Raw genomic sequence first — 25,839 nt, 5'->3', positions numbered from 1 at the left:
AACTTTAACTTTTTTATGTAACTTTAACCCCTCAAAAGTTTACTTTTAATTTGTCATTAGTTTGAATTTTATATTAATGTGTAATTTTTTTATAGATTTGTGATTACATATTATAAAGGCTAATATGATTAATCTAATACATTATAAGTTATTTGTAAGTTTAATTTATCATTAGAAAATTAGTAACTTTTGTACTATAAAGGGTAATTTTAAATACTTTTACGATTACTTTAACCCATCTTATAATAAATTAACGTATCAGCCTTTTTCGGAAAATTTGACAAATTTTCCTAACTTATACTGTAGATAGATTAAGACACAATCTTGTGAGAAAACATTCTAAAGGAGGAAGTCCTAATTTATCACCTTGATAAACAAAGTTTGTACATCAAATATCAAAATTGTAAATAAATCAACAATTTTGCCTAATCATCATGATATATTTGTAAATAAATCAACTATCATGGAGTCTATTTTCTAGTCATTATGACATATTTGTAAGTAAATCACCTCGTGTGAGATTCATATTTATAGTTTTGCCATTTGATAAACATATTTTATTTACTCCCTCGGTTTTTAAATACTTGTTTCACTTTTCATTCTCGACAGTTTTTAAATACTTACTTCATTTCCTTGTTTGGAAAGTTTTTAGAATATTTAATTCATTTCTCTCAACTAGAGGACCCAATATAAATCATAGGTACGTATTAAATTACATTCAAATTCTCTCTTCTCCAATTATCTCAACTATTTGGCTTTTTATAATTTTTTTACTCTTCCACCAACCCCACTACCTCCATTTTATTATTATCTCCATTTTTTCCTAAAACTCCGCGCATATAAAAATGGAAGGAGTATAAATGAGATAAACTTGTACTTTCTCAGTTTTTAAATACTTGCTCCTGTTTCAATTTGCGGTTGTTTTCAAATACTTTTTCCATTTTCTTATTTGGGAAACTTTTACTTCCTCCGTTTTTCTTTTATTGCACCATAAGGACTTTGACATTATTCACTTAATCTTCTTTGACCATCTTTTGTGATTTATCCATTAGGAAAAACATAGTCATGTGAGGTCTAGTTAGATTTGTCTCGAAATCTACTTTTCAAATATCAATTTTTTATAATTTTTACAAACGTATGATTAAAGATATTAATAGCCAAATTAATGCATTGGCAAGCGTGAAACCCTTTTATGATGCAATAAAAAAAGAACGGAGGAAGTATAGTATTGAACTAATTTCTCTTAACTAATGGACCCAACTTAAATCATATTTTATTAATTTTTATATTCTCTCCTCTAATTCTGTCAATTACTTTTTGTTTTTTACAATTTTAAATGCTTCCACCTCTCCCCCATGTACATAGAGAAAATGGAGCAAGTATTTAAAAATGAAGGGAGCATTTTTTCTCGTTCTTAATCTACTTGTATCTTGTTAAGAGTTAATAAATTTAGTCAAGGTGTGAATATCCACACTCCAATTTCTTCATTGCATTTAATGTAGTAGCCAACCCTAATTGCCACCCTCTAAGGTTATAGCCCACAATGTAATAGTGATTCTTACTACTATAAATAACCATGCAATTTCACTTGTATGATGTATACAAAAATATTACCAAGAGTAATACATACAAGTAGTAATACTTCTCTTATTACCTTCTTCTCTTAATCCTTTAATTTCTATATACACTACTACATTTTCAACCAAATGTGACGGTAACAATAAGGCTAATGCAACGACCCTTTTATTACCGTTGCATTAGATAAGTCTAATACAACGGCTAATACATTTTAAATGTAAAGGTGGGGCTAACACAACGGCTTTAATAATCCGTTGCATTAGGGGGGCTAATACGACGTCTTGGAAGGCTATTGCAACGGCAATGGACAATGGTACAGCCTGTTTTCCGAAATTGGTGATTCCCGAGATTTTTTTTACAGTACTTCTTTTCCTCTATTCCACAAACGTGTTCCTATCTACTCCCCTCTCTCTAAATCTCTCTCCCCACTCTCTTTCTCTCTCTTCCATTGAAAGTGTTCACCAAGCTTTTCCATTCACGCGCACTCGCTCTGAGCTTTCTCTCCTATATTGAAGCTGAGAAAAGGTATAGATTCTTCTTTGTAATCATCGAATACCAATTTGACAATCTAGGGTTTCATTCTCTTTAATTTTGTTGTTAGTATAAACAATTTAGGGTTCTTAAATTAGGTGGTTTATTGAATTAAATTTTGTGAATCACAATTTGAATTTTTGCTGGTAAGTTATTAGATTAAAGTCATGACTAAGATTGTGTTTTTTTTTTTTTGTTCCATACATAATACTGATGGCTTTTAAATCGGTATTGCGGAAAATGGCTACGAATCTCTTGACCTCATCGCCCTCTCTTCATGAAAGCTGCTGAAAATGGCCTAATTATCGGTATTACTACTGTTGCTGAGGTTCAATTGTTACTTAACATTGTTGGTGAAATTTGTCGAATTGATTTAATCGCAAGCTGTAGGTATGCATTTTGAAATAATTGAATTTATTCTATATAATTTTTTGAACATTGCTCTGTTTAATTGTTAAATTCTATAATTTTTTAAAAAATGTATGTATGATCAAAGATAGTTTTTCCCCTTATTTGATTGTTGTTGGGGCGGGGGGCAATTATATGGAGTTTTTTTTTATTCGTGTTTGGGTATCGATGGCGTGAAATCTGAGGTAACTTGTTAATTTCTCAGCCAATCTGGTTTGCAAATTAGTTATTTTTGGAATTTGATTAATGAATTAATTGTTCCATCAAAGTGGGTTTTGGGTGTGGTTTAGTTAGCCATGAGTTTTGAACTTTTGATTGGGTGTGGTTTGGTTAGCATTATTTAGTAAAACATATAGTGTAGCTTTTATTGGTATTATTTGGTTTCTTTAGTTTTGCTGGATAAAAACAAGTTCTTACTATGTGACCTTGGCTTGAGTTTTTCTAAACTTTATGGTGGTTTTGTTGAGAATGATTCTTAGATTAAATCTGGACTTGAAATTGTATATTTTAGATGTAATTTATGTATTACTAATAGCATAATGGTGTAAGTAACCTTAAGTACAGACATGATCATCTTTAGCCTTTTATTAATGGTCATTGTTTGGACTATTGATTACTTGATTCAATACTATGGACTTTATTATGGACTCTAATTACAACTTTTGGTTAGTGGCACTTGACCTGGCCTTGGGTTGTATATAGGCACCTCTAGATTATTATCAGTCTTTTGAAGCTTTTAAATCTAGCTAATTGAACATTCATTTCACGTGTAAAATGTATTAGTTACTCTATTCATCCAACATCCTAAATTGAAGTTTTTTGTTTTCTAACTCTTGCTTTTTTTTTGTTTATAGTAGGGGATAAATTACTAGATACTTTGAGGTATATCAAATTTTTTTTCTCTTTTTCTATACAATATTGCAGTACTTATTAAAAACTAAATGTCATTCATCAATATACTTCCTTGATTTAACAAGTCCATTCATGACTTTAGTTTACATAAGTAAGCCATTTTCAAAGCAATGATGCTTCAACTCTTCAAGTACCTAAAAAGGAATAATCACTATGTTCATCGACTATAACAATTTTCATTCTATAGTTTTGTGATATGGCTATCATGTCATTAAACTTGTAGCTGTACATTCTTTCCCTTATACTCCGTAATATGTTTTTCATTCTTCACATTTAACTTTTATTATTCATTTGAGTTCCTGTGAATTATTGAACCAATTAATTTGCTAATTTTATGTGCAGTTTATACTTGTGTAATTTTAATTTTTGTTGTGATGTGATGCTGTGTTGAGGTCTTGTTGTTAAATTCGTTATGTTGCTATATGTTGTTATATGTTGCTTGATGTTGTCTCTAAAGCCCTGCATATTGCGGTTTTTGTCTGTATATTGCTGCTACCGCCTCTACTTTATATTGTTGTTGCTGCCATGTTGCAGTTGTATACTCCGTAGTAATATTCTTTTCGTGGTCTAACATGCTATTTAATGTTTATTATGTGGTGTTATATGCTGGTTATTAGTGTGTTTACTCTAAAGAAATAAGTGAATATGATATTAGCTATGCTGTTTACAAATCTCATTGGGTCTAATAATTGTTAATTTGATACAGTTAATTTTGATCCTTTTTTTTTTTTTTTTTTTTTTTTTTTTTTTTTTTTTTGCTTTAGCTTTGTCTTGACTACTTGTCTTCTAATCAAGGGTGCGGTTTATTTTATTTGTTTATTTTTGTATTAGGTAGTTCAGGAGCTAAATTTGGATTATAGATCTACAGGTTGAGATTTTTGCTTTATTTTATGGTTGTATTCATAAAATTGGATGGTATATATATACTAATTATGTATGTTGCTTATTTATCAATGATTGAAGACTGTAAAAAAAATTGATGCAAGGCATAAAGTCTTACAGAAAATTTGTAATTTTCTTCTTGACATGTTATGCAGGGACTATAATTGATAACATCTATACAGCTGGAGAATGGCTTTCAATTTATTATGGTGGTGGTTCTTGCTCAACCTCAAAATAATGTCACAATTTTGTTATTGAAGAATAAACATTTAGTTATAGGTGTTGTTTGAAATTTATTTTTGTTTAAGTCTGAAACTGTATACATGTACTATTGATTTTTTTTAATCTCAATAAAATTTCCATTTAATTTCTCAAAATTGTCATTAATTATATAGTTTCTTATATACTTAGGTTTGCATATACTATATTGTTTCAAAAAAAAAAAAAAAAAATATATATATATAGGTCGTCGCATTAGCTACCTAACCGTTGCGTTAGCTTTATATGATCGTTGTATTAGCTAAATATGGCTAATACAACGGCTATAAGGATGCCGTTGCATTAGATATATAGCTAACACAACGGCACTAGTGTTACCGTTGCGTTAGGTCATTTTGCCGTTGCATTAGGGCTAATGCCACGCCAGCGGATGCCACGGTATGGAGGCGTTGCGTTAGGCCTATGACAACGGTTTAAGGGCTCTAATGCGACGAATTTAGGCGTTGCATTAGGCTTAAAATGTAGTAGTGATATTTCATAACACGTTATCAGCACAGTCTTCAATCAGGTATACTTATACCGATTATCCAATTTTTACAAAGATTCAATTTCTTTACTATATTTTGAGGAGTATGCTCTATAGTTGCCCATATGGGATCCTCTATACCAGAAACTCATAATATATTTCTCCACAAAATTACTCTACATAATTAGCCATGTTGATAAAATTGAGGATATCAATACATACAATACTTATGATATTTAGTTTTGGTAACTCTCATGCATGGTTATAGAAAGTAACATATAATTATTCTTTTGTGGAAATATTTGTTGTATGCATGTTAATAGAGTAAATTTCATGGTCACACAAATCATGTTCATACTTACTTACTTGTGCATAATTACTAAAATGAAAAAAATGATGCAGCCTTTATATTTATTTAATTTTTAGATTACACACTTTTTATGTTTGTTTCAGTTTTCGAATCCTTGACCTCATGAATAGATTAGGGTTTTCGGACCACTACGGCTTGCATCCCAGTGTGATACTTATTTAAGTTTGTAAATATTAATAGTTTGATTACGATTATTTTACCAGTCTACTAGAACATTGTGTGATATTTTATTTTACAGTTGTGTAAAACTACAATGGATAATTCACCCCCTATAAAAGCTTATTACACCCCCCCTTATTTCACCATACAAACCTTATCCCCTCCTTAAACTTTACCCAAATTATCTCCTCTTCTTCTTCTTCCATTCACTCCGGCCACACACCATGTTCCTCGTCGACAACCGACAACCACCACACCCCTTTACCTTTGAAGAAGATTTAAGGAAATTAAAACTATACTTAGTTTTAATTATGGCCCTAGTAGTTTTATTAATGGCAATGATGATTTTCATCATTTTACATAAGTAGCACTCGGTTTTTCGACAAAGGGAATTAATGCATTTAATCTTCGTAGTACTTCAAGTTTTTTTTTTTTGTCTTCTAGGTAGATTATAAGTGCATTTTGTTATAATAAATGTTCCTTTTGTCTTATCATTAATGTATGTCAATAATATTATTATTATTGTTGTTGTTGTCGTTGATGTAGTAATAGTAGTAGTATTTATTGTTATTGTTATTATTATCATTGTTATTGTTATTATTGTTGTTGTCGTTGTTTACCTTACGTAATTGCCATGTTTAATTTTAGCTTAACTTTATGTAAATCATAATAATAACCCAAGGGGGAGAAGCAAATATGTTTTAAATGGATTATTATTATGATTATAATTTGATTACTTTAATTATCACTTGCTTAATTGGCTTAATAATAATTACCTATTTGATTGTAGTTAAAATGGGAGACTTGATGAAAAGACAATTTGACGTATTAGACTTATTTGAACATAATTATCTTGAATGGACAGTTGATGCCCAAATGAATTTAAAGGCTTAGGGATTGGAACATACAATCAAAGAAATTACCATCCTAGGAAACGAAAAAGATGCCCCTGCTCAAGTTAAAGTTCCTACTGATCAAGAGAAAGCAAAAGCTATAGTTCTCTTAAGGCTTCATTTACATAACAGTTTAAAAACTAAGTATTTAATGGTGGAAAATCCCAAAGAACTATGGGATAGCCTGAAAGGAAGATATGACCACCATAAATGGGTACTCCTTCCTTTAGTATAGTTTGAGTGGACAAACCTGAGATTTCAGGACTTTAATATGTCAGTGATTATAATTCATCACTATAAAAAATCGTATCAATATTGAAATATTGTGATCAACCAGTCACTGAAGTGCAAATGATAGAGAAAACACTCTCTACATTCCATGCTAACAACACTGTATTGCAACAGCAATACCGTGAAAGAGGTTTTGCAAAATATTCTGAGCTTATTTCTACATTATTGGTTGCTGAAAAGAATAATGATCTTTTGTTGAAGAATCACAACCTAAGACCAACTGGGTCTCAAGCATTCAATGAAACATGGAAAATATAATAACCGTGGCAGAGGTCGTGGAAATTTCCGCAGATGTGGCCGTGGTCATGGCCGTGGTAGAGGCCAATTCCCCCCTAGAAACAACCCTCAAAGGGGGCATCAACAAGGAAACAAAAATCAAGCCACCACAAAAGGAAAAGACACATGTTATAGATGTGGCATGACTGGACATTGCGGACGTACTTGTCGTACGGCTAAACATTTGGTAGAACTTTACCAGACTTCCATTAAAAGGGAAAGAAAAAAATGCCGAAGCAAATTATGTTAATGAAGAAAATGTCCCTGGAACTAGCCCTGATGTGTCTGATTTCCTCATAGACAATGGTGAAGCTGGTGGTGAATTTATCTTTGGAGAGAATAATCATGTTTAGATAATTCATCAATTACTATGATATGTATTATGTTTTCATTTTTCTTTGGAGAGAATAATCATGTTTAGATAATTCATCAATTACTATGATATGTATTATGTTTTCATTATGTACTTTTCTTTTATGTTTTTCATGTTCAAGTTATGTACTCTTAATTTTCATCATTAATAAAGTAAGTCCAGTTTAATTATCTTAAACTAATCTTATACTTATTATTTTATGAAGATATGGATCTGCCCGAAGTTGGTTCCAAATTTCAATGCCTTATGGACAGTGGAACAGCACACACTATTCTGAAGGATAGAAAATATCTTTCAAAGTTAAATTGTTTCAAGCAAATGTTAATAACATTTCTAGGTCAGCCAAGCTAATAGAAGGTTCTGGAAAAGCTTGCATAATACTCCCAAATGGAACAAAATTAATCATTAATGACGCTTTATATTCGAGTAAATCTCGAAGAAATCTTATAAGCTTTGAAGATGTGCGTCAAAATGGTTTTCATTTAGAAACAATGATAGCAGATCAAAAGAAATATTTATGCCTCACGGCAGAAAAACAAGGCAAGAAACATGTGTATGAGAAATTGCCAGCATATTCTTCAGGGTTATATCATATTGATATACGACTAGTTGAAATAAATTCGATATCTAACCAGAAGTTAGATAATAAGAATCTGCTAACTTTATAGCATGATCGTTTGGGTCATCCTGGTACAAGAATGATGCACAAGATTATAACAAATTCAGTAGGACATTCAATTAGGAATGTTAAAATCCCTCGATCAGATGAATTAACATGCTCTGCATGTTCACTTGGCAAATTAATAATAAGGCCATCTATGAACAAAATTGCTACTGAATCTCCAACATTTTTAGAGAGGATTCAAGGAGACATTTGTGGACTAATTAACAGTGCATGTGGACCATTCCGATATTTTATGGTATTAATTGATGCCTCAACTCGATGGTCACATGTAAGTCTCTTATCCAGTAGAAATGTTGCTTTTGCAAAACTTCTTGCTCAAATTATTAAATTAAGGGCACAATTTCCAGACCATACAATAAAAAGAATAAGGCTTGATAATGCTGGGGAATTTACATCCCAAACATTTAATGATTATTTTATGTCGATTGGAATTGTTGTAGAACATCCAGTAGCTCATGTTCATACACAAAATGGACTCGCTGAGTCATTAATTAAGAGACTACAATTGATTGCAAGGCCATTATTGATGAGATCAAAATTGCCTTCATTTGCTTGGGGTCATGCCATAATACATGCGGCAACTCTAATTAGATTGAGACCAACTGCTTATCATAAGTTATCACCACTATAATTAGTTTTTGGTCGAGAACCTAATGTCTCACATCTAAATATTATTGGTTATGCGGTGTATGTTCCTATTGCTCCACCCCAACGAACAAAGATGGGTCCACAAAGAAGGCTAAGAATTTATGTTGGGTTTGAATCACCCTCCATAATTAAATATCTTGAACCAACGACCGGTATTTATGGATAGATTTACCGACTGTCATTTCAATGAGACAATATTCCAGCCTTAGGGGGAGAGAAAGTGGACCCACGAAAGAAAGAAATAGAAATCATTTGGAATGCAACACAATTGTCAATGTTTGATCCACGAACAAATACGTGTGAACAAGAAGTTCAGAAAATTGTTCATTTACAAAGCATTGCAAATCAGCTGCCTGATGCATTTATAGATGCAAAGAAAGTGACAAAATCACATATACCAGCTGAAAATGTCCCTGCACGAATTGAAATTCCATCTGGTGATAAGATCATTGAAAATGAATCGCTAGCACGCCGAAAGCGTGGAAGACCACTTGGTTCAAAAGATTCTAAACCAAGAAAACTAAAAAGACTTGATGAGATCAACAACATTCCCCTTATGGAAGGTCAAGAAAGACAAAATACAGATGAGAATAAAGAAAAAGATGATAATCCGAAAAGGGATGAACAAGATGACCATGACATCGATAACAATGAAACTTCAATAAATTTTGTTTCTACCAGGAATTATTGGAATAGAAATGATGTTATCGTAAATGAAATATTTGCATATTCCATTTAATTTGAAATGGCATCTGACGAAAATGATAGTGAACTAAGAACAGTGGAAGAATGTCGTTGCAGGCATGATTGGACAAAATGGAAAGAGGCAATGCAGACAGTTAAAGTCACTCGAAAAACGAGAAGTGTTTAACAAAATAACCCTTACACTAGAAGTTGTAAAGCCAGTTGGATATAAGTGGGTATTTGTGAGAAAACAAAATGAGAAAAATGAAATTGTTAGATACAAGGCAAGACTTGTAGCCCAAGGTTTTTCTCAAATTCCAGGGATTGATTATGAGGAGACATATTCTCCCGTAGTTAATGCAACTACGTTAAGATTTCTGGTAAGGTTGACAGTCTCAGAAGGACTAAAGATGCGATTGATGGATGTAGTGACCGCATATTTATATGGGTCACTCGATACAGACATTTATATGAAAGTCCCAGATGGACTAAAATTACCAGAAAATCACAAGCCTAGACATTTACTTTCCATAAAATTAAAAAGGTCACTTTATAGATTGAAACAGTGTGGAAGGATGTAGTATAATCGTCTTAGTGAATACCTTATGAAACAAGGGTTCAAGAATAATCAAATCAGTCCATGTGTTTTCATTAAGAGATCACAATCAGGATTTACAATTGTTGCGGTTTATGTTGATGACTTGAATATCATTAGAACTCCGAATGAACTTGAAAGAACTGCAAAGTACTTGATGAAAGAATTTGAGATGAAAGACCTTGGACAAACTAAATTTTGTCTTGGATTGCAAATTCAGCACTTAAATAATGGTATTTTTGTCCATCAGTCTAACTACACTAAAAGAGTGTTAAAACGTTTTTTCATGGAAAAAGCGACCCCAACAAACACCCTGATGATTGTTCGGTCTTTGACTATGAAATATGATCCATTTAGACCTCGAGAGGAAAATGAAGATGATCTTGGTCATGAAGTACCATATTTGAGTGCAATTGGGGCTTTAATGTATCTAGCTAACAACACTAGACCCGATATATCCTTTTCTGTGAATTTGTTAGCCAGGTTTAGCAATGCACCAACAAAAAGACACTGGAAAGGAGTAAGACACTTACTACGATATCTACGAGGAACGAAAGATCTTGGTTTGCTTTATCAATCAAGGCAAGATGCCAACCTCATCGGATATGCAGATGCTGGATATCTATCAGACCCACAAAATGCCAAGTCACAAACTGGATATCTGTTCAACTATGGTGGAATTGCAATATCTTGGAAATCAACAAAGCAGACCTTGACTGCGACTTCATCAAATCGTGCTGAGTTGATTGCCCTTTATGAAGTAGGACGTGAGTGTGTATGGCTAAGGTCAATGATCGGTAATATCCAAGAAGAATGTGGGATGAAAGAAGTAACTGAAAGTCCAACCATCATGTACGAAGACAATACTGCATGCATCGCACAAGTAACTGAAGGATATATCAAAGGTGATAGGACTAAACATATATCCCCAAAACTGTTCTTTACACACGATTTGCAAAAGGAAGGGAAGATAAATGTCCAACAGATCCAATAATCTGATAATCTTGCAGACTTGTTTACAAAGTCCCTACCTTCGAAGAGTGTTGAGTGGTTAGTCCACAAGATTGGAATGCGTCATCTTCATAAAATATGTTAAAATCAGGGGGAGCATTATATGCACTGCACTCTTTTTCCTTTCGATCAGGTTTTTATCCTAATGGGCCTTTCCTGACAAGGTTTTTAATGATGCAGTACACTAAAGCATATAGTAATATATTGTTGTACTCTTTTCCCTTAGCTATGGCTTTTATCCTAAAGGGTTTCACCTAGCAAGGTTTTAACGAGGCAACATATACCCTATTTTGTATGGACATTCAAGGGGAAGTGTTAAGAGTTAATTAATTTAGTCAAGGTGTGAATGTCCACACTCCAATTCTTCATTACATTTAATGTAGTATTCAACCCTAATTGCCACCCTATAAGATTATAGCTCACAATGTAATAGTGATTCTTGCTACTATAAATAACCATGCAATTTCACTTGTATGATGTATTCAAAAATATTACCAAGAGTAATACATACAAGTAGTAATAGTTCTCTTATTACCTTCTTCTCTTGATCCTCTCATTTCTACGTATTTCATAACATATCTTATATTGTTGTCAACCAAAAAAATAGAAAAACTGGGGTAGAATATTTCCCATTGCATTCAGATTCCGCCATCTCAATCCCCAGTTTCCCACTTCTGAAGAGACCTTCAACGCCCAAATGGGTTGCGCATCCTCTGCTCCTGGTATATCATCTTCTTATACTCTACTTTTCTTCACACTCTGATTAATTGGGTATTTAATTCTAGGGTTCATGTTTCTTGATCTAATTTATTCATATCAAAACCCTTAATTTGGTTAATGTCGTGGCAGATAGAACTATTAGAGGTCAAAATGGTCTTAATCCTGGCACTGAGGGTCCTTCTGATGCCAAAAATTTGAAAGTTAAGGTAGTTTTTCTTGCTGATGTGAATTTGGTACCATTGAATTTTGATTTTTCTTTGATTAAGTTGCAATTTTATGTTCTGGGTATTGTTAATTTTAGCTGAAAGTGGTGTAATTGAGGTTTTTTCTGATGCTTATGGTGGTTTTCAGCTCGTGCTTCTTGGGGATTCTGGTGTTGGAAAAAGCTGTATTGTTCTTCGTTTCGTACGTGGTCAGTTTGATCCTACATCCAAGGTTGAACGAATTGATTTCTGTTTAAATTAATTTATCTTGATTAGAAGAGAGATTGTGCTGAATTGTGTTCTGAATCTTTGTTTGATGTTAAGGTGACTGTTGGAGCATCTTTTCTCTCGCAAACAATAGCATTGCAGGACTCAACTACTGTTAAATTTGAAATCTGGGATACTGCTGGGCAAGAAAGGTATGCTGAATTTCGCAGAATGTTATATGTTATTTAATCTTGTACTATTATTCAAATATCTCAAGTTTATTTTTTGATGATAGGTATGCTGCGCTTGCTCCACTTTATTATCGAGGAGCTGCAGTTGCAGTTGTTGTATATGATCTAACAAGTCCTGAGTCATTTACTAAAGCTCAATATTGGGTAAAGGTACGATGTTGTTGTAGGACTTTTTTTTTTTTTTTTTTTCTTCTTCTTAATTTACTTCTATTCTATCAATGCACATGTTTAGTTTCACTTATTATAACTTGTTATTTTGTAAGTTACTTCTATTCTATCAATGCACATGTTTAGTTTCACTTATTATAACTTGTTATTTTGTAAGTTACTTCTATTCTATCAATGCACATGTTTAGTTTCACTTATTATAACTTGTTAGAGGGAATAAGTCATTTTTTGCCCTTATTTCTATTGTTATAATTCTATTAAACAATGGATTCATGAAGTGGTATCCAAATTGGCTGTTATGTAGTATGTTTGGAAAGTATATGGATTTGCGCGAGGATGAAGCATTGGATCGTAAGGGATGGAGGAGAAAGATTTATGCCGATGACTATACGGAATAATCAAATTTGGTTTATGTTAGCCGACCCCACTTATGGAATTAAGGCTTTGATTGATTGATTGTGATTGATTGTAGTATGTTTGGAAATATTTCCTTAGGTTGACTTAGTCTATAGCCACTATAGAAGGGCTATTGGAACTTGGAACAAACGTGGGGCAATTCAAACACAAATTTTTATATTGTGTCTTCAGTTACTGCATTGGGATAGACAATTAAAATTGTGCATCTGTTGCTCATTGAGATAGAGAGATGATATCAAAATGCTATAAGAGTTAGTATAATAGCCAAGATGACGTAGTTATTTGATGCAAAAGTTTCACGGGAAATTTAGCAAGAAATCGAAGGCGGGGGAAAGTATGTCCGATGCCTTTGGAGTAATTTAGCTCTAGCACATTTTGGCATATTTTGAGCTTTTCCTAATATGTAGCTTTGGATACTTGTTATTTTATAACTCAGGCCTCAAAAAGCACATGCAAATGCTTAGTCTATTGCTTTAGTATTGGGCCTCATTAGTCAATTAAGACCAGAAGGATCCAAGACTGCGAAGATGAATGATTTGCTTCCTAGTTCATCAATATATATAAGAGGCTATAGTAGGAAACTCAGCAAAGCTATGCTCTTCAGTATAAACTTATCCTCAGAGGTAGTGGCTTTGGTCATTTGAGGTTCATTTAATTGCTTTAGCCCGTCTCCATGAGGTGCATCCATACCTGCTAGGCTGCTGCCTATACACTGATTCATCCTTAATAAATTGTGAAACAATAAATAAAAAGACATTCTTTATAACTTATGTGATTCCATAAAGGCCAATTGAGTTTCAATGTTCTCATCTTATTGATCGGCATGACCTAATTTGCGTTTCCCAATAATAAAAGTAGTCTATTATGAGGTGATCTTTTATCTCTTTCAATCCCAATTCAAGGAAAGAGAACTTGTATAAATTTATGCAATATAAACTATCTTAGTATTTGTAATCACTAAATATATCGTTCCGAAGTTGCAGCTAATATGCTTTGTATAGGCTTAAACATTTTTGGCAATTTTAATAAGAACAAAAATTATACGCTAGTTAATCTATCTACTACCCATGCTCATTTAGCTTTATACTATTAAGATTATAAAAATAAACAAAACTATGTGAGCAACTTAGCATTGTTTAGAAAATGTAAAGTAATGTATGCTGATTCAATCTGTGAATCAGTATTTGAAAAGGTGCGCCTAAGGCGCACGCTAGGCTTTGAGGCGCAAGGTGCTAAGGGTCATGCGCCTTTTGTGGTATACGCGAGGTGATTTCGATGAGGGGTGGCTTAAGGCAAGCTGAGGTGCATTTCTAAGGCGCAGATGGAAAATTTTTGTTTTGTTTATTATTTGCGCGCGAGGCGCGCCTTAGGCGCAAAGAACTCTAAAACGCCTTGGTGCACCTTGTGCCTTTTAAAACATTGGATTCAATGCAAAATGCCCATGCATCCTTGTCAAACTACTTGCTCGCTCCATGTTGCCACTTGATTCATTTTGCTACATAGTTGAATCTATTTGAATGAAGCTTGCCAAAACCTTGCTAGCTAGCTAACAATATAATCAAATTTAAGTTGGTAAGACATAATATATGTCTAGAATCACCCTTTATCAACCAATCCATTATTGCAAATTAACCAAAATATATACTACCTCTGTTACATATTAGTTACAACACTTTCACCTTGACACGGATTTTAAGACAAAATTTCATAATGGATGATTAATAAATCAAACAATAGATAATTAAGTGTAGGAGAGAGAAAGTGGAGGTAATTAAAAAATTGACCACCACCACCAACAGTAGCCACCCATGAACTGCCACACAACAACAGCCACACCGTAACCGTCGCTCAAACCACCTCCTCTGTGCCTGAACCACCCACACGCACCTTAAACAACCCAGAAAACCATCCGAAAACCATATTTAAGTGTAGAAAAGAGGATTTTGTGAGGATTTCGTGGTTATTGTGAGGAAGTCGTGGGTTTTGGTGAGGATTTGTGAGGATTTTTGTCGATTTTGGGAGCCATTCGTGAGGGTTTGTAAAGATTTCGTAAGGAATTCGTGGGTTTTGAAAGGATTTGTGAGGAATTCGTGGGATTTGTGAGCAATTCGTGAGGTTTTATGAGGATTATGTGACAAATTCGTGGGTTTAGTGAGGATTTCGTGGGTTTTAGAGCGATTGTGAGGAATTTCGTGGGTTAGACCAAAGAGCAAATGTGAGGATTTCTGGGTTAGATCGAGGAAGGAGAAAGACATTCATGGTGGAAGGAGAGAGAAACTCATGGAAGAAGAACCCATATGAACTAAGGTTATGAAATTTCACCAAATCTGAAAAATAGCAATAACTTGGTGGAATCATTAATTAATGATGTTGGATAATTGGTTTAAGACTTTAATGTGATCAGATTATAATGTGTAATTGAGATTATGATTTTTTAAGTAAGGGTAAAGTAGTAATTTTATATGAAAAAATATACCAAAAAAAGAAAGAAATAGAAAGTTGCAACTAATGTGTAGCACTCTTAAATGGCAAAAGTTGCAACTAATATGTAACGGAGGTAGTATATTATTAATATATGTTAGAATTTAGGGGGTTTAGAATAAGTTGTAACTAGAATTTTATACATGAAATGTATTTTTATCACTACGTGAGTCAATTGGGGATTTAGTTACATTGGATGGTAAAGAAAGTCTATGAGTGATTGAATACTTGTATACGAATTTGCAAAAGAATGGAATCATTAACCAAGATGTACCAACATGATTAAGCCTGGTTGGCTCAAATGGAGAAGCGACTAGGGTATTGAGTGATTGAATACTTGTATACGAATTTGCAAAAGAATGGAATCATTAACCAAGATGTACCGACATGATTAAGCCTGGTTGGCTCAAATGGAGAAGCGACTAGGGTATTGTGTGGTCGTTGCATACGTATGAAGTGTGAGGGAAAATTTTATGGAGCGGCTATGAGACTAGCATTGTTATATAGGTCAAGCATCCTAGAAGGATCATATTAGGAAGATGGGAGTAGCGAAGATGTGTATGTCGAGATTGATGTGTGGGAACACTTTAAAGGATATAACTAGAAAATGAAGATATAAAGAGGGAAAGTTAGCATTGTAGACATTGAGGATAAAATGTGGTAGAGCGTTGGTTTAGGAGCGGATAGGAAGATGCACCAGAGAGGAAAGTAGAGGGTTGGGATCAAGGGGATTTTAGAAAAGGTAGGGGAAGATGAAAGATGACTTGGAAGGAAGGAGTTAAAAAGGACATGAAGTTGGGTTCGCAAGAGAATATAACGTTTGGTACAAGGGAGTGGAAGGAGAGGATCATAATTAGCAAGTATTGGAGATATTTGAGTTCATGTAGCTGACCCCATTCTTGTTTATATTTTTTTATAAGACAAAAGTTAGTTTTCTTTGCTTGATGACACGTTTTAAATGCTCTCCCATATCAATTTGTTCTGGTTAAAATCAATTGGTTTTCAACATTTCCATCTTCTGGCTATCTTAATTGATTTAATACTGGATATTAGCTCTGAAATTTAAAAATTTACTTTATTCAAATCATTTTCCATTGCATATGTCCAGAGTTAGAATTTTTTTGCTAACCAATGTTCTTTTCACAATGTGCCAGCTTTGGGCCTCAAAAGTCAAAGGATTTTATGTCCTAAAACTTGGATTAAGTCTACAAATTTGTTGATCAGTATATACTATATAGAACAATCAGGGAATGTTTTGCATAAATGAAACACTCATGAGAGAGAGAACTATATTGATAAAAATCATGCCATAAACCTAAAAAAAGGCATCTGGATAGTTATAAGATATATTTTTACAGATTTTTGTTTCCATATCATGCAATTAAGACCATTAAGTGCCTAAAATCATTCCTGCATACTTGCATATATATGTCAACCATCAGCTCACTATACAAATCAGGTTTGGAGAACGTGCTTGCTCAGTTGCTCCTTACAACTCATCAAGCTAATCATCAACCTCGAGAGAAAATAACTATACTTAATGGTGATGTTGATGACTCGCTATCGGCACACACCCTCATGGAGTTGTTTGAGCTGAACTTTAGATGTTCTAGATTTGAATTAGGAGTATGTAGAGGCTGTTGAGGCCTCATTTAAGTATCTTACCAACTGATTGCATACACTTGTACTTATTTGGGTTGAGTTCTATGGAACTCCTTTTGCATAAGTTTTAGAATAATTTCTCATATTGAGTTTTTAACTATAAGAGCATAGGTTTACTTGCTATGGCATGCTTAACTTGAGGCTCGCTTGCCTGCCTTGTTCAGCTTTTTTATTACTAACTTAGCCTGAGGCAGCCAAGTGTGGGTGAAAATTTTGCTTTCTTTGTGAGATATTTTTGTATATGTTATCTTCACATGCCTATCATTTATTAAGGCTGCTCTAAGAAATGATTATTCATCCATGGATAGTTTGCAGGACCTTGGGAGATCACAATGTATGTAGGTGTGTATCTAACAACTTAAGGTGAATGTATTGGTGTTATCAGAATGAATTGAATGGAGTGGTGCTGTCAAATACACTGGCAGTCCTGAATTTATTTATGTTCAATGCTGATTGGGGAGAGTACGGAATATGGAGCAAAGTCTGCTTCTATTATTATCCTGTTCTTAGACGTCAAGGTCTTGTGTGATCTTGCGTATGACTTATATGTTATTGACAATAGTTTCTGGCATTCTGGATGCAAAACATTGATGGCCTTGTTAAATCATCGTCTAAAATTGATATTTGCATCTACATGATTGATTTTGCAGGAATTGCAAAAACATGGGAGTCCTGATATAGTCATGGCTTTGGTTGGGAACAAAGCTGATCTTCTAGATCGTAGAGAAATTCCTGCTGAGGTGAGTTACTGTGATAGGTTTTGTATATGTTGCATACAAGTATCTTTACGTTTAGCCTGTGTTTTCCCCCTCTTTTTTTGATTGGTATTCCATATTGGTATATGAAGGAGGGCATTGAATACGCCGAGAAGAATGGGATGTTCTATATTGAGACCTCGGCAAAGACAGCTGATAACATAAATCAACTCTTTGAGGTACATATTGCAACATTAATCCTTAAGCTGCCTTTTTCTCATAGTATTTTGTCGACTCCCATGCGTTGCTTTTCTGTCGAAGTTGCCTGAAAATCAGTTGAACTGTCAAAAAAATTACTTGTGATCTAATTAGATTGAGATATAAATTGCGATCATAAATTTACCTTTTCATATAACATATACTAATGCTTAAAGATGAAAATTTTAAGTCATTGTTGAAGACCATTAACATATTAAAACTTAGATTTAAGGCCATTAAGCATTAACATATTAATTCTTAAATCTGAATCTGATAGCTAATTAGGCTGTTTACTTTGGAACAATAAGTTCTAATGCTACTAGATTTAAACAAGTTCAAGAAGCTTAAATTAGGCAAAATAAGTTCACACATTATTTTTATTTTTTTCGCTTCGAGAAAACTAATTGCAATTACAGATCAAATAGATCTACATTTACAAGTTTAATATGTGACTTGAATTGACATATGCGGTTCTGCTGTAGGAAATTGCTAAGCGACTTCCTCGGCCTGAATCATCATCATAGTTGGACCATAGTTGGACCAGGGAGAAGAACATTCTAACAAATGGCAAAATTTCAAGAATGCCACCGTTGTATAAATTTCCAATATAGCTTGTTCAATTTATATGGTATGTTTAAGGTGTTTGTACTGTCATTAGCGAATTGAATTTTAAGTTGATGTACAGCCAGTCACAGGAGTGGGATGACTTAATGTAATGCATACCCTTGTTAATTTCTTTTTTCATCTGATATACATGGTAATTATTTGTCAATAATACTCTGGACCTTTGGATATCTGTTGAAAAAACCCCTCTCTCAGCTTGTTCCTTGTGTTATGATAATCAGTGTATCCTGTAATACATATTTCTCCAAATTGATGATGGCTTCATCAGAATGCTCTTCATAATGTTGCAGTTTCACTCTTCTTTTCGCAATACTGAATGGTAAGCCTATAAAGAAAATAAGAATTCTCAGCTTTCGGTACTTTTTTTTTTTCCCCGACTGTACTCGGGTTGCTTTGAAACTTATTTATAGTGTCGCTACATGTCATCTTGTCTTACGGAGTATAATCTTAAAATGATGCTAGCTTTGCTTTAAAGTTCTTTGGACAATTTACCATGTCCAAAAAAATATACTAGTAGATGATAATGCTTTTCCCAGGTATAACTTTCTTTACTGGTACGCAAGAGAGGAAGAAGAACCTTCTTGGAGGAACTTTTACATCTGCCCCCTATCCATGTTTTTTGGAATTGTATTGAGCGAGATGTTTAGCTTTTAACTCGTTACGATGATTTTGGCAGATTTTTGAATGTTTAGTTGCAAGTTTGTTCAGTCGTTTACGCGACTTTGCTTGACCAACTGGGGGCTTGGAGGCGTTGAGCATGAGTTTTCCAACATTCTCTAATGTTGTTTGCCCTAATATGATTACTCTTTTTTACTATAATTTATCTAGGAAGAGATTTGACGAACCCAAAACTGCATATTCCAAACACTATTATTTATTATGCGATATAAGAAATTGAAATATAATTTCTCCGATAATTTTTTAGTTACACCATTTTCCTTTATGAGAAATAGTATATTAATTGCATCATTTCCTTGTATAGCATGTTTTTTTCACTTTTTTATTGCGTTCACACACAAAATTCCCTACCTACCCTTGTTCACATGTGATATCAACTATTACTACTCCACCTTTTCTATTTCTCATTTATTTTTTTTATTTTTTTTCTTTCTTTTTATTTATTTATTTATTTTTCAAATGGGCACTTTTGACATACTCCATCTTTTACATTTTTTCTTAAAATCCGTGTCCAATCCAAATGGTGCAATATAAAATTGGATGTGCATATCACAGAGGTTGTTGTGTAAACTTGGGAGATTCGCTTCTTAGTCAATATCTCGTCCGTAGTGCAACGTTTGTAGTGGTGATTAGGAGTGTTAATTTGGGTTGACCCACGATGAGTCAAGCTTGTTCTCTTTCATGAGCCCATTTTTTGGGCTAAAATGATATTAAATTCAAAAATTGGATGAATAAGTAGGTTGAACAAGAGTTGCAATTGCATATCTAAACTTAATCGTCCATAAAGATTTGTCAATAAAAAAGACTAAACCTATTCTGTTAATCCTTTGGCAATGATTGTAGCATTTGTAAGGACTCCATTGATAGACTCTCCTTTACATTCAAGGGGAAAAAAATTTGAGTGACAGATATGTAGTAGAGAGAGTGGGATCAATGGAGATGAAAGGATGGAAGGGTGAGAGATTAAATTTGCAAATCAATCAATCAAAGCTTTAATCCCATAAGTGCTGTTGGCTAGAGATTAAATTTGCAAAGTAAAGAAAAATAAAGGTGAATAACAGATACGAAGTAACATTTAGTGATGTGATTTACATATATTGTTTTTAATGAAATTTTACATATACTTATATGATTACACAATATATCAATACAAGTACAATGCACAAATTTAATTTAGTAAAAACTATTTACAAATGAGTACAAAACATTGCTATTGATAACTGGACACGGAGAGACAGTCCAGCAAAGAGTTAAGACTGAGATACTACATCTTCGGCTTACTGTTCTACTCAGCTTAGTGCTTACTGTTCTACTCAGCAACATCTTCGGGTCGTTGCAGGAACTCTAAAAGACTTGAAGCCTTTCTCTTGGCCCTATCAGTGCCATTCTCTGAAAGTTCTTTTAATACTTGTTCAGCCTGCAGCTCCTTTGCTAGTTGCAAATGGTTTACATCACCCATGCAAAGTGACCAAAGTATTGCAGCAGCATTCTCTCTGTTACGGGGAGATCCAGTTCTTATTAACTCAACTAAGAGAGGAATTGGCTCAGCCAGCCCAATAGCAGATTTCCCCTCCGGATGGTTTGCAAGTATTGCAAGTATTGCTAGAGCCTCGTCAACCATGCCACCATCAACTTCCTTCAGAAATTTTATTAGAGGGTCTACAATCCCTGCCCTCACAGCCCGCACCTTGTTGCCTTGGTAAATTGAAAGGTTGAAAATTGCAGTCGCAGCATCTTTCTTTCCCCTAGGGGTACCTTGAATGAGTAAATCGATTAGAGCTGGTATCGCCCCTGCTGCTCCTATTGCTACTTTGTTCTCATCCACAACTGATAAGCTGAATAGTGTGGCAGCAGCATTTTCTCGTGCTTCCATGCTACTGTTCTTCAGGACTTCTACTATATCTCGTATTGCCCCAGCATTTACAATAATACCCTTGTTCATGTCATTAATGGAAAGATTAAGAAGTGCTGTCACAGCATGTTCCTGAGTTCGAGAATCAGAAGAAGATAGCAGTTCTACTAGCAGTGGTATGGCTCCTGCCTCTGCTATACATACCCTGTTATCTGCATTTCTTTTTCCTAGCAGCCGGAGCTCCCCAGCAGCAGCCCGTTTCTCTTCTATGTTTCCATGGGCTAACTTCTTTAGCAAGGCAGAAATAGCTGCTTTGTCACAGTTGGAAGCAGAGTTGCTAGTTCTCCTGTTTCTACAAGCTCCTTGTGTCCTTGGTAACTCCACGCCATTATTCTCGCACCACAAAGTAATCAGGCTCTTCAAAACATAATTTGGTGTCAATGCTGTATGCAACAGAGTCTGTTGTGTCTTAGGACATGTCTTGTGACCAGCATCAAGCCATTTTTGAATGCACGATCTCTCATACGTCTGCACAAAAGATTCAAAAAGGGCATTAATAGATATCAGAGTTTTTTGGCCCTGGATTGTAGTATCAAGATGCTGCTTGTTCACAAGAAACATTAAGGAGATTACATCGTCTACAACAATTAAAATCTGCACATGGACCCATTGATGAGTTTTTTAAATCAATTAACAAAAATGCAAACTCAGAAGAGAATGTTGGTAATATACTGAAACAAAACATGCCTAACCTGGCCTGTAGATACGATAACAGGATCTTTCATTAGCTCAAGTGAGATAGGGCAGCGGAAGTCATCCGGTATAACAGGAGATCTATGCTTTATCATGTTTTTATCAACATCACACATGTCAACTTCTGGGCTCACAGTTAGTAGATAGTCATTAAGTTTCTTAAATAGGGATGACATCATCTCAAATGAATCACCAAGATCACTACTGCTTGTGATGACCATTTCATGAAAGGCACGTGATTCTTTCCTCAGATCATCCATAGTCAAAAGGTGCAAGTTCTGCGATAATCTCTGGAGAACTGCAGCATCAGGCTCTGCTTCGTCCTGCACTTCTGTTATGTCCATCTCTATTTGCAGATCGGAGGATTCTGTTCTAGCTTTTGCTCGTAGAAATTGAGCATGAACAAGTCCAATCTAATGTACAAGAAATCAAAGATTCCCACTTATAAGCATCTTATTTTTCTATGTGTGTGATGCTCTGTATTGAGAATGCATAAAAATTAATCATATCACAAGTGCATTCAGAATTTCAGATTAATAGTATTACCTGTTCTTGAACTTCTTCTGACAAACCAAGTCTATTATAAGAAATCTTACTCAGAGCTTCTTCAATTTTTCCTGTTATATGAAGAAATTCAGTTGAAATTTTGTCTCTTTGCACAGCCTGTCACAAGTAACAAGTTGATATGTTATGCTCCATGTACATTAAAAGTCATAATGCTACCATACAATGATGAAAGAACTTGTTTAGAGCATGTTACAATATACAATGAGCTTGAAAATCAAAATGAAATAGTTGACATGTGCACAACATGAGCTAGAAACAACTACACATGCTCCTAATCATCTTACTAGAACAGTGACTTTTTTCATCAGCCCTGCACTATATTTGGGCCTGTTTTACTTCACTTGGGAACCTTTTGAGTTCTGCAACAACTATCCTACCATCAATTTTAGTCTGCTTCTAAAATGCCAGACACATTTATTTCTATTAAAGCAACTTCACTAAATTTCTCTACAAATTATCCGTATTGATCCGAGGAGCATGAAGGAACATTGACATTGACCAGGATCAATAAACTCTCCAAAACCATAGCAACAAAGCTACTCGTCTTACACAATAACTCCAAATAGGATTTGGCCCCAATGAACAAGATATGATACAACAAAGAGATGGCCATAAATGTATAGAACAAAGGAATTTGACTTTGGAAAGTGCTAAGTGCTATCAATCTACAAGGAAAAGATCAACGAATTAGGCAATTGTGTATCTGTATGCATGGATATAAAAGATTGTACAGAAATGAGTTGACAACTTGACACCAAACCAAGGTACTATATTGGGATCCTGGCTCTATTTTTCTGACAGTTTTTACATATTGATAGAATATTTATTCAAGTATATTAATGTTGTCTCAAACTTCCCTCTTCCTCCATTCTCCCTCCCCATTTTTATTTTAGCTGTTTCAAAAGGACTAAAACTGCCTTAGAGCCAATGCAAAATTATTCTGCGTTTGAGTAAGAGTAGTTGACAAGGTTATTACTAGTTGGAAAAAGGTATACTTTTCCCTTTGCAGGAGGATTACTCTTAATCAATCTTGTATATCAAGCATACCCCTTATTATCACTTTCTTCAAGATCCCAGTGCCAACAATCGAGAAGCTGATGCAAGATTTTAGCTCACAAGTGACTGTTGAACACTGCTGACATTGCTATTTAGTATTAATCTCAGTTCCTCCTATATCCCAAGGTAGGGGGAAAGCATATAGTACAAGAAGGCAGCAGCTGACCAAGTAAGGATACTGTATCCGGAACAGGAAAGGTGAGGAAGGAGGCTTGAGGTATTTAGTATGATTTGTTCAGATATGAAGAAGCAAGTGTTACTCAAACTGCAAGTTTTTTACAAATAAGGAGTAAAAGAACAACACTATCATTCCAGCTGCTTAGCCTAGATCAATTGAAAGACAGCTAGACCAATCAAGCAGAAACACAATGTATGCTAATAGAGTGTACTTCACCTAAACACCTAATCCAACCAAGCACTCTTTCAGGTGAAATTCTCCAGTTTTATACATTAAATATTGTACCCACATTCTCCTTTCCTGAATCAGCTGCTACTGAACTACTCCTTAGATTTCAACCTCGATTAGCGGTCGATTCCTTTCAATGAGCTCATTCCCAACATATTTAATTCATTCTAGCTTAGAGCAATATAATTGTGCTTCGTTCTTAAATCGAGATTTACCTTGTGGTACATAAACCAAGTTCATATCTCCTTTATTCACATACAAAATCAAGCACAGCAAATTTTCCATAGAATGCAGAATAACTTTACTAACAGGGATCAAAATGTGCAAACATAATTGATTAAATGAAGATATCATCAATAATCAAGCAAATCTGTACTTCTTTAAACCACCTAAAAAATGCACTATTTCTAATAGAATTGCATTAAAATCCAAATCAAATCGAAACCCTCAATAAAATAAAATAAAATAAAAAAACCATAACCCCACATCATTAAATCAAAAATCAACAAAAACCCAACAAAATGACACATAAATTAAATTATACCTGATAAAGTTTACTGGATTCCTGAACCCATTTGAGCAAATCTTTAGCAGATTTCAGCACGATTAAAAGTGATTCAAAGGCTTTGACTTGATCAAGAGGAAGCAACTCAGTTTCATCATCTTCTCTATCAACTAATTCCTCGAAAAGTGGGCTCAATAGCTTAACTCTACGCACCAAATTCGAGTATAACCTCTTGGAAGTGTTTTTGCATTCAGGAAATGAAGAAATTTCTTTGATAATTTGGATGAGTTGTGTTATTATTGTGTTAATATCATTTGGTGAATTGTGATTTGGACCCATTTTTTGGGGGAGACTAAGAAAATGGAGCTGGAAGTTGGTATGGGTTTTGAAGAAGAGAAAGAACAATGGTTGATTAAAACATCAAGTTTCATTCCGTTGAAATTTTCACTGTAAGAGAAATAGAGAAGAAGTCAAATAAACCCGTGTCTTTTTTTTTTTTTTTTTCTTGGTCAACCCGACATAATTTATTTTGTTTTTTCTTTACCCGGTTTATCTTTTGGGCTAATTCGGATTCGGGGATTAGTTTTGGATGGTAAGATTCCAATCTCCTCTTAATTGTTGATGGGGGGGATTAAACACACAGTTCTTTTTACTAAGGGCCTGTTCTCATTGATTGAAGTCAGCTGAACTGAACTGAACTGAACTCAGCTGAACTGAACTGAACTGAACTGAAATGAATATTTTATAAGAGAAGGAAATTAGGAGCTGAACTGAATTGAACTGAACTGAGCTGAGTTGAGTTGAACTGAACTGAGCTGAGTTGAGTTGAACTGAACTGAACTGAACTGAACTGAACTGAATTTCAACGTAAGAGAACAGGCCCTAAGTATAGTTACAATCATCGATGCACCAACAACCAATAGGTGGACGCCATGGTTAATAAAAATATGGGATGATAGGGGAATTTACAATCCCATAAAGTACTTAGACCGGTAAAAAAAAAATAAAAAAATAAAAAAAAAACCAATAACTTTATGTAATCGATAGATCATTTTATAAAAAAAGATTTTTTTTTGTTTTTTTTTTTTTACTTAAAGTAGGGTACTTAAAAAATAAAAAATACTTACAAAAATCTTTTTTATAAAAGTAGAGAAGATTAATTTGGGGTAATATTATACAAATTTGCAACCAAAAAAAATTAAATAAAATTGTATTAAGAGGCATAGTGAGAATTGTTTTTAAAAAAAAAAAAAAGAAAAAAAAAGAAGAGTAAAAAACGGTAGAGTGAGAAATGA

At 34.0% G+C, this 25,839-nt stretch overlaps 2 protein-coding genes across 2 annotated transcripts; one reads left to right on the top strand and one right to left on the bottom strand.

Annotated features, from left to right (window-relative positions):
* The first annotated feature begins 11,625 nt into the window (after positions 1-11,625).
* Positions 11,626-18,897, top strand: LOC145606710 (ras-related protein RABF1-like). Its single transcript, XM_081662535.1, has 8 exons — positions 11,626-11,763; positions 11,891-11,967; positions 12,113-12,196; positions 12,289-12,383; positions 12,467-12,572; positions 17,801-17,890; positions 17,998-18,084; positions 18,586-18,897. The coding sequence occupies exons 1-8, from the start codon at positions 11,739-11,741 to the stop codon at positions 18,625-18,627; spliced, it is 606 nt and encodes a 201-aa protein (XP_081518661.1). The 5' UTR covers positions 11,626-11,738; the 3' UTR covers positions 18,628-18,897.
* Positions 18,898-20,460: 1,563 nt separating this feature from the next.
* On the bottom strand, positions 20,461-25,249 carry LOC145606709 (U-box domain-containing protein 14-like). The gene is made up of 4 exons (XM_081662534.1): positions 24,584-25,249; positions 22,557-22,673; positions 22,010-22,423; positions 20,461-21,785 (listed from the first exon to the last, which is right to left on the bottom strand). Exons 1-4 carry the CDS (start codon positions 24,881-24,883, stop codon positions 20,715-20,717), a joined length of 1,902 nt encoding a protein of 633 aa, XP_081518660.1. The 5' UTR covers positions 24,884-25,249; the 3' UTR covers positions 20,461-20,714.
* Positions 25,250-25,839: the final 590 nt, after the last annotated feature.

This window comes from Chenopodium album, chromosome 23, assembly GCF_948465745.1.
Source record: "Chenopodium album chromosome 23, dcCheAlbu1.1, whole genome shotgun sequence".
Classification (NCBI taxonomy): Eukaryota; Viridiplantae; Streptophyta; class Magnoliopsida; order Caryophyllales; family Amaranthaceae; genus Chenopodium; species Chenopodium album.
Note: the sequence above shows the minus strand (reverse complement) of the source record. Positions and strands in the feature narration are given on the sequence as shown.

Excerpts from the sequence above, each read along its gene's own strand:
- LOC145606710 (XM_081662535.1), top strand. The coding sequence starts at position 11,739 with ATGGGTTGCGCATCCTCTGCTCCTG. Across the intron at positions 11,764-11,890 it reads TTGCGCATCCTCTGCTCCTG|ATAGAACTATTAGAGGTCAA; the intron begins GTATATCATCTT and ends ATGTCGTGGCAG. Across the intron at positions 12,197-12,288 it reads AGTTTGATCCTACATCCAAG|GTGACTGTTGGAGCATCTTT; the intron begins GTTGAACGAATT and ends TTTGATGTTAAG.
- LOC145606709 (XM_081662534.1), bottom strand. The coding sequence starts at position 24,883 with ATGGGTCCAAATCACAATTCACCAAATGATATTAACACAATAATAACA. Across the intron at positions 22,674-24,583 it reads AATCCAGTAAACTTTATCAG|GCTGTGCAAAGAGACAAAAT; the intron begins GTATAATTTAAT and ends TACTTGTGACAG. Across the intron at positions 21,786-22,009 it reads TTATCGTATCTACAGGCCAG|ACGTATGAGAGATCGTGCAT; the intron begins GTTAGGCATGTT and ends TCTTTTGTGCAG.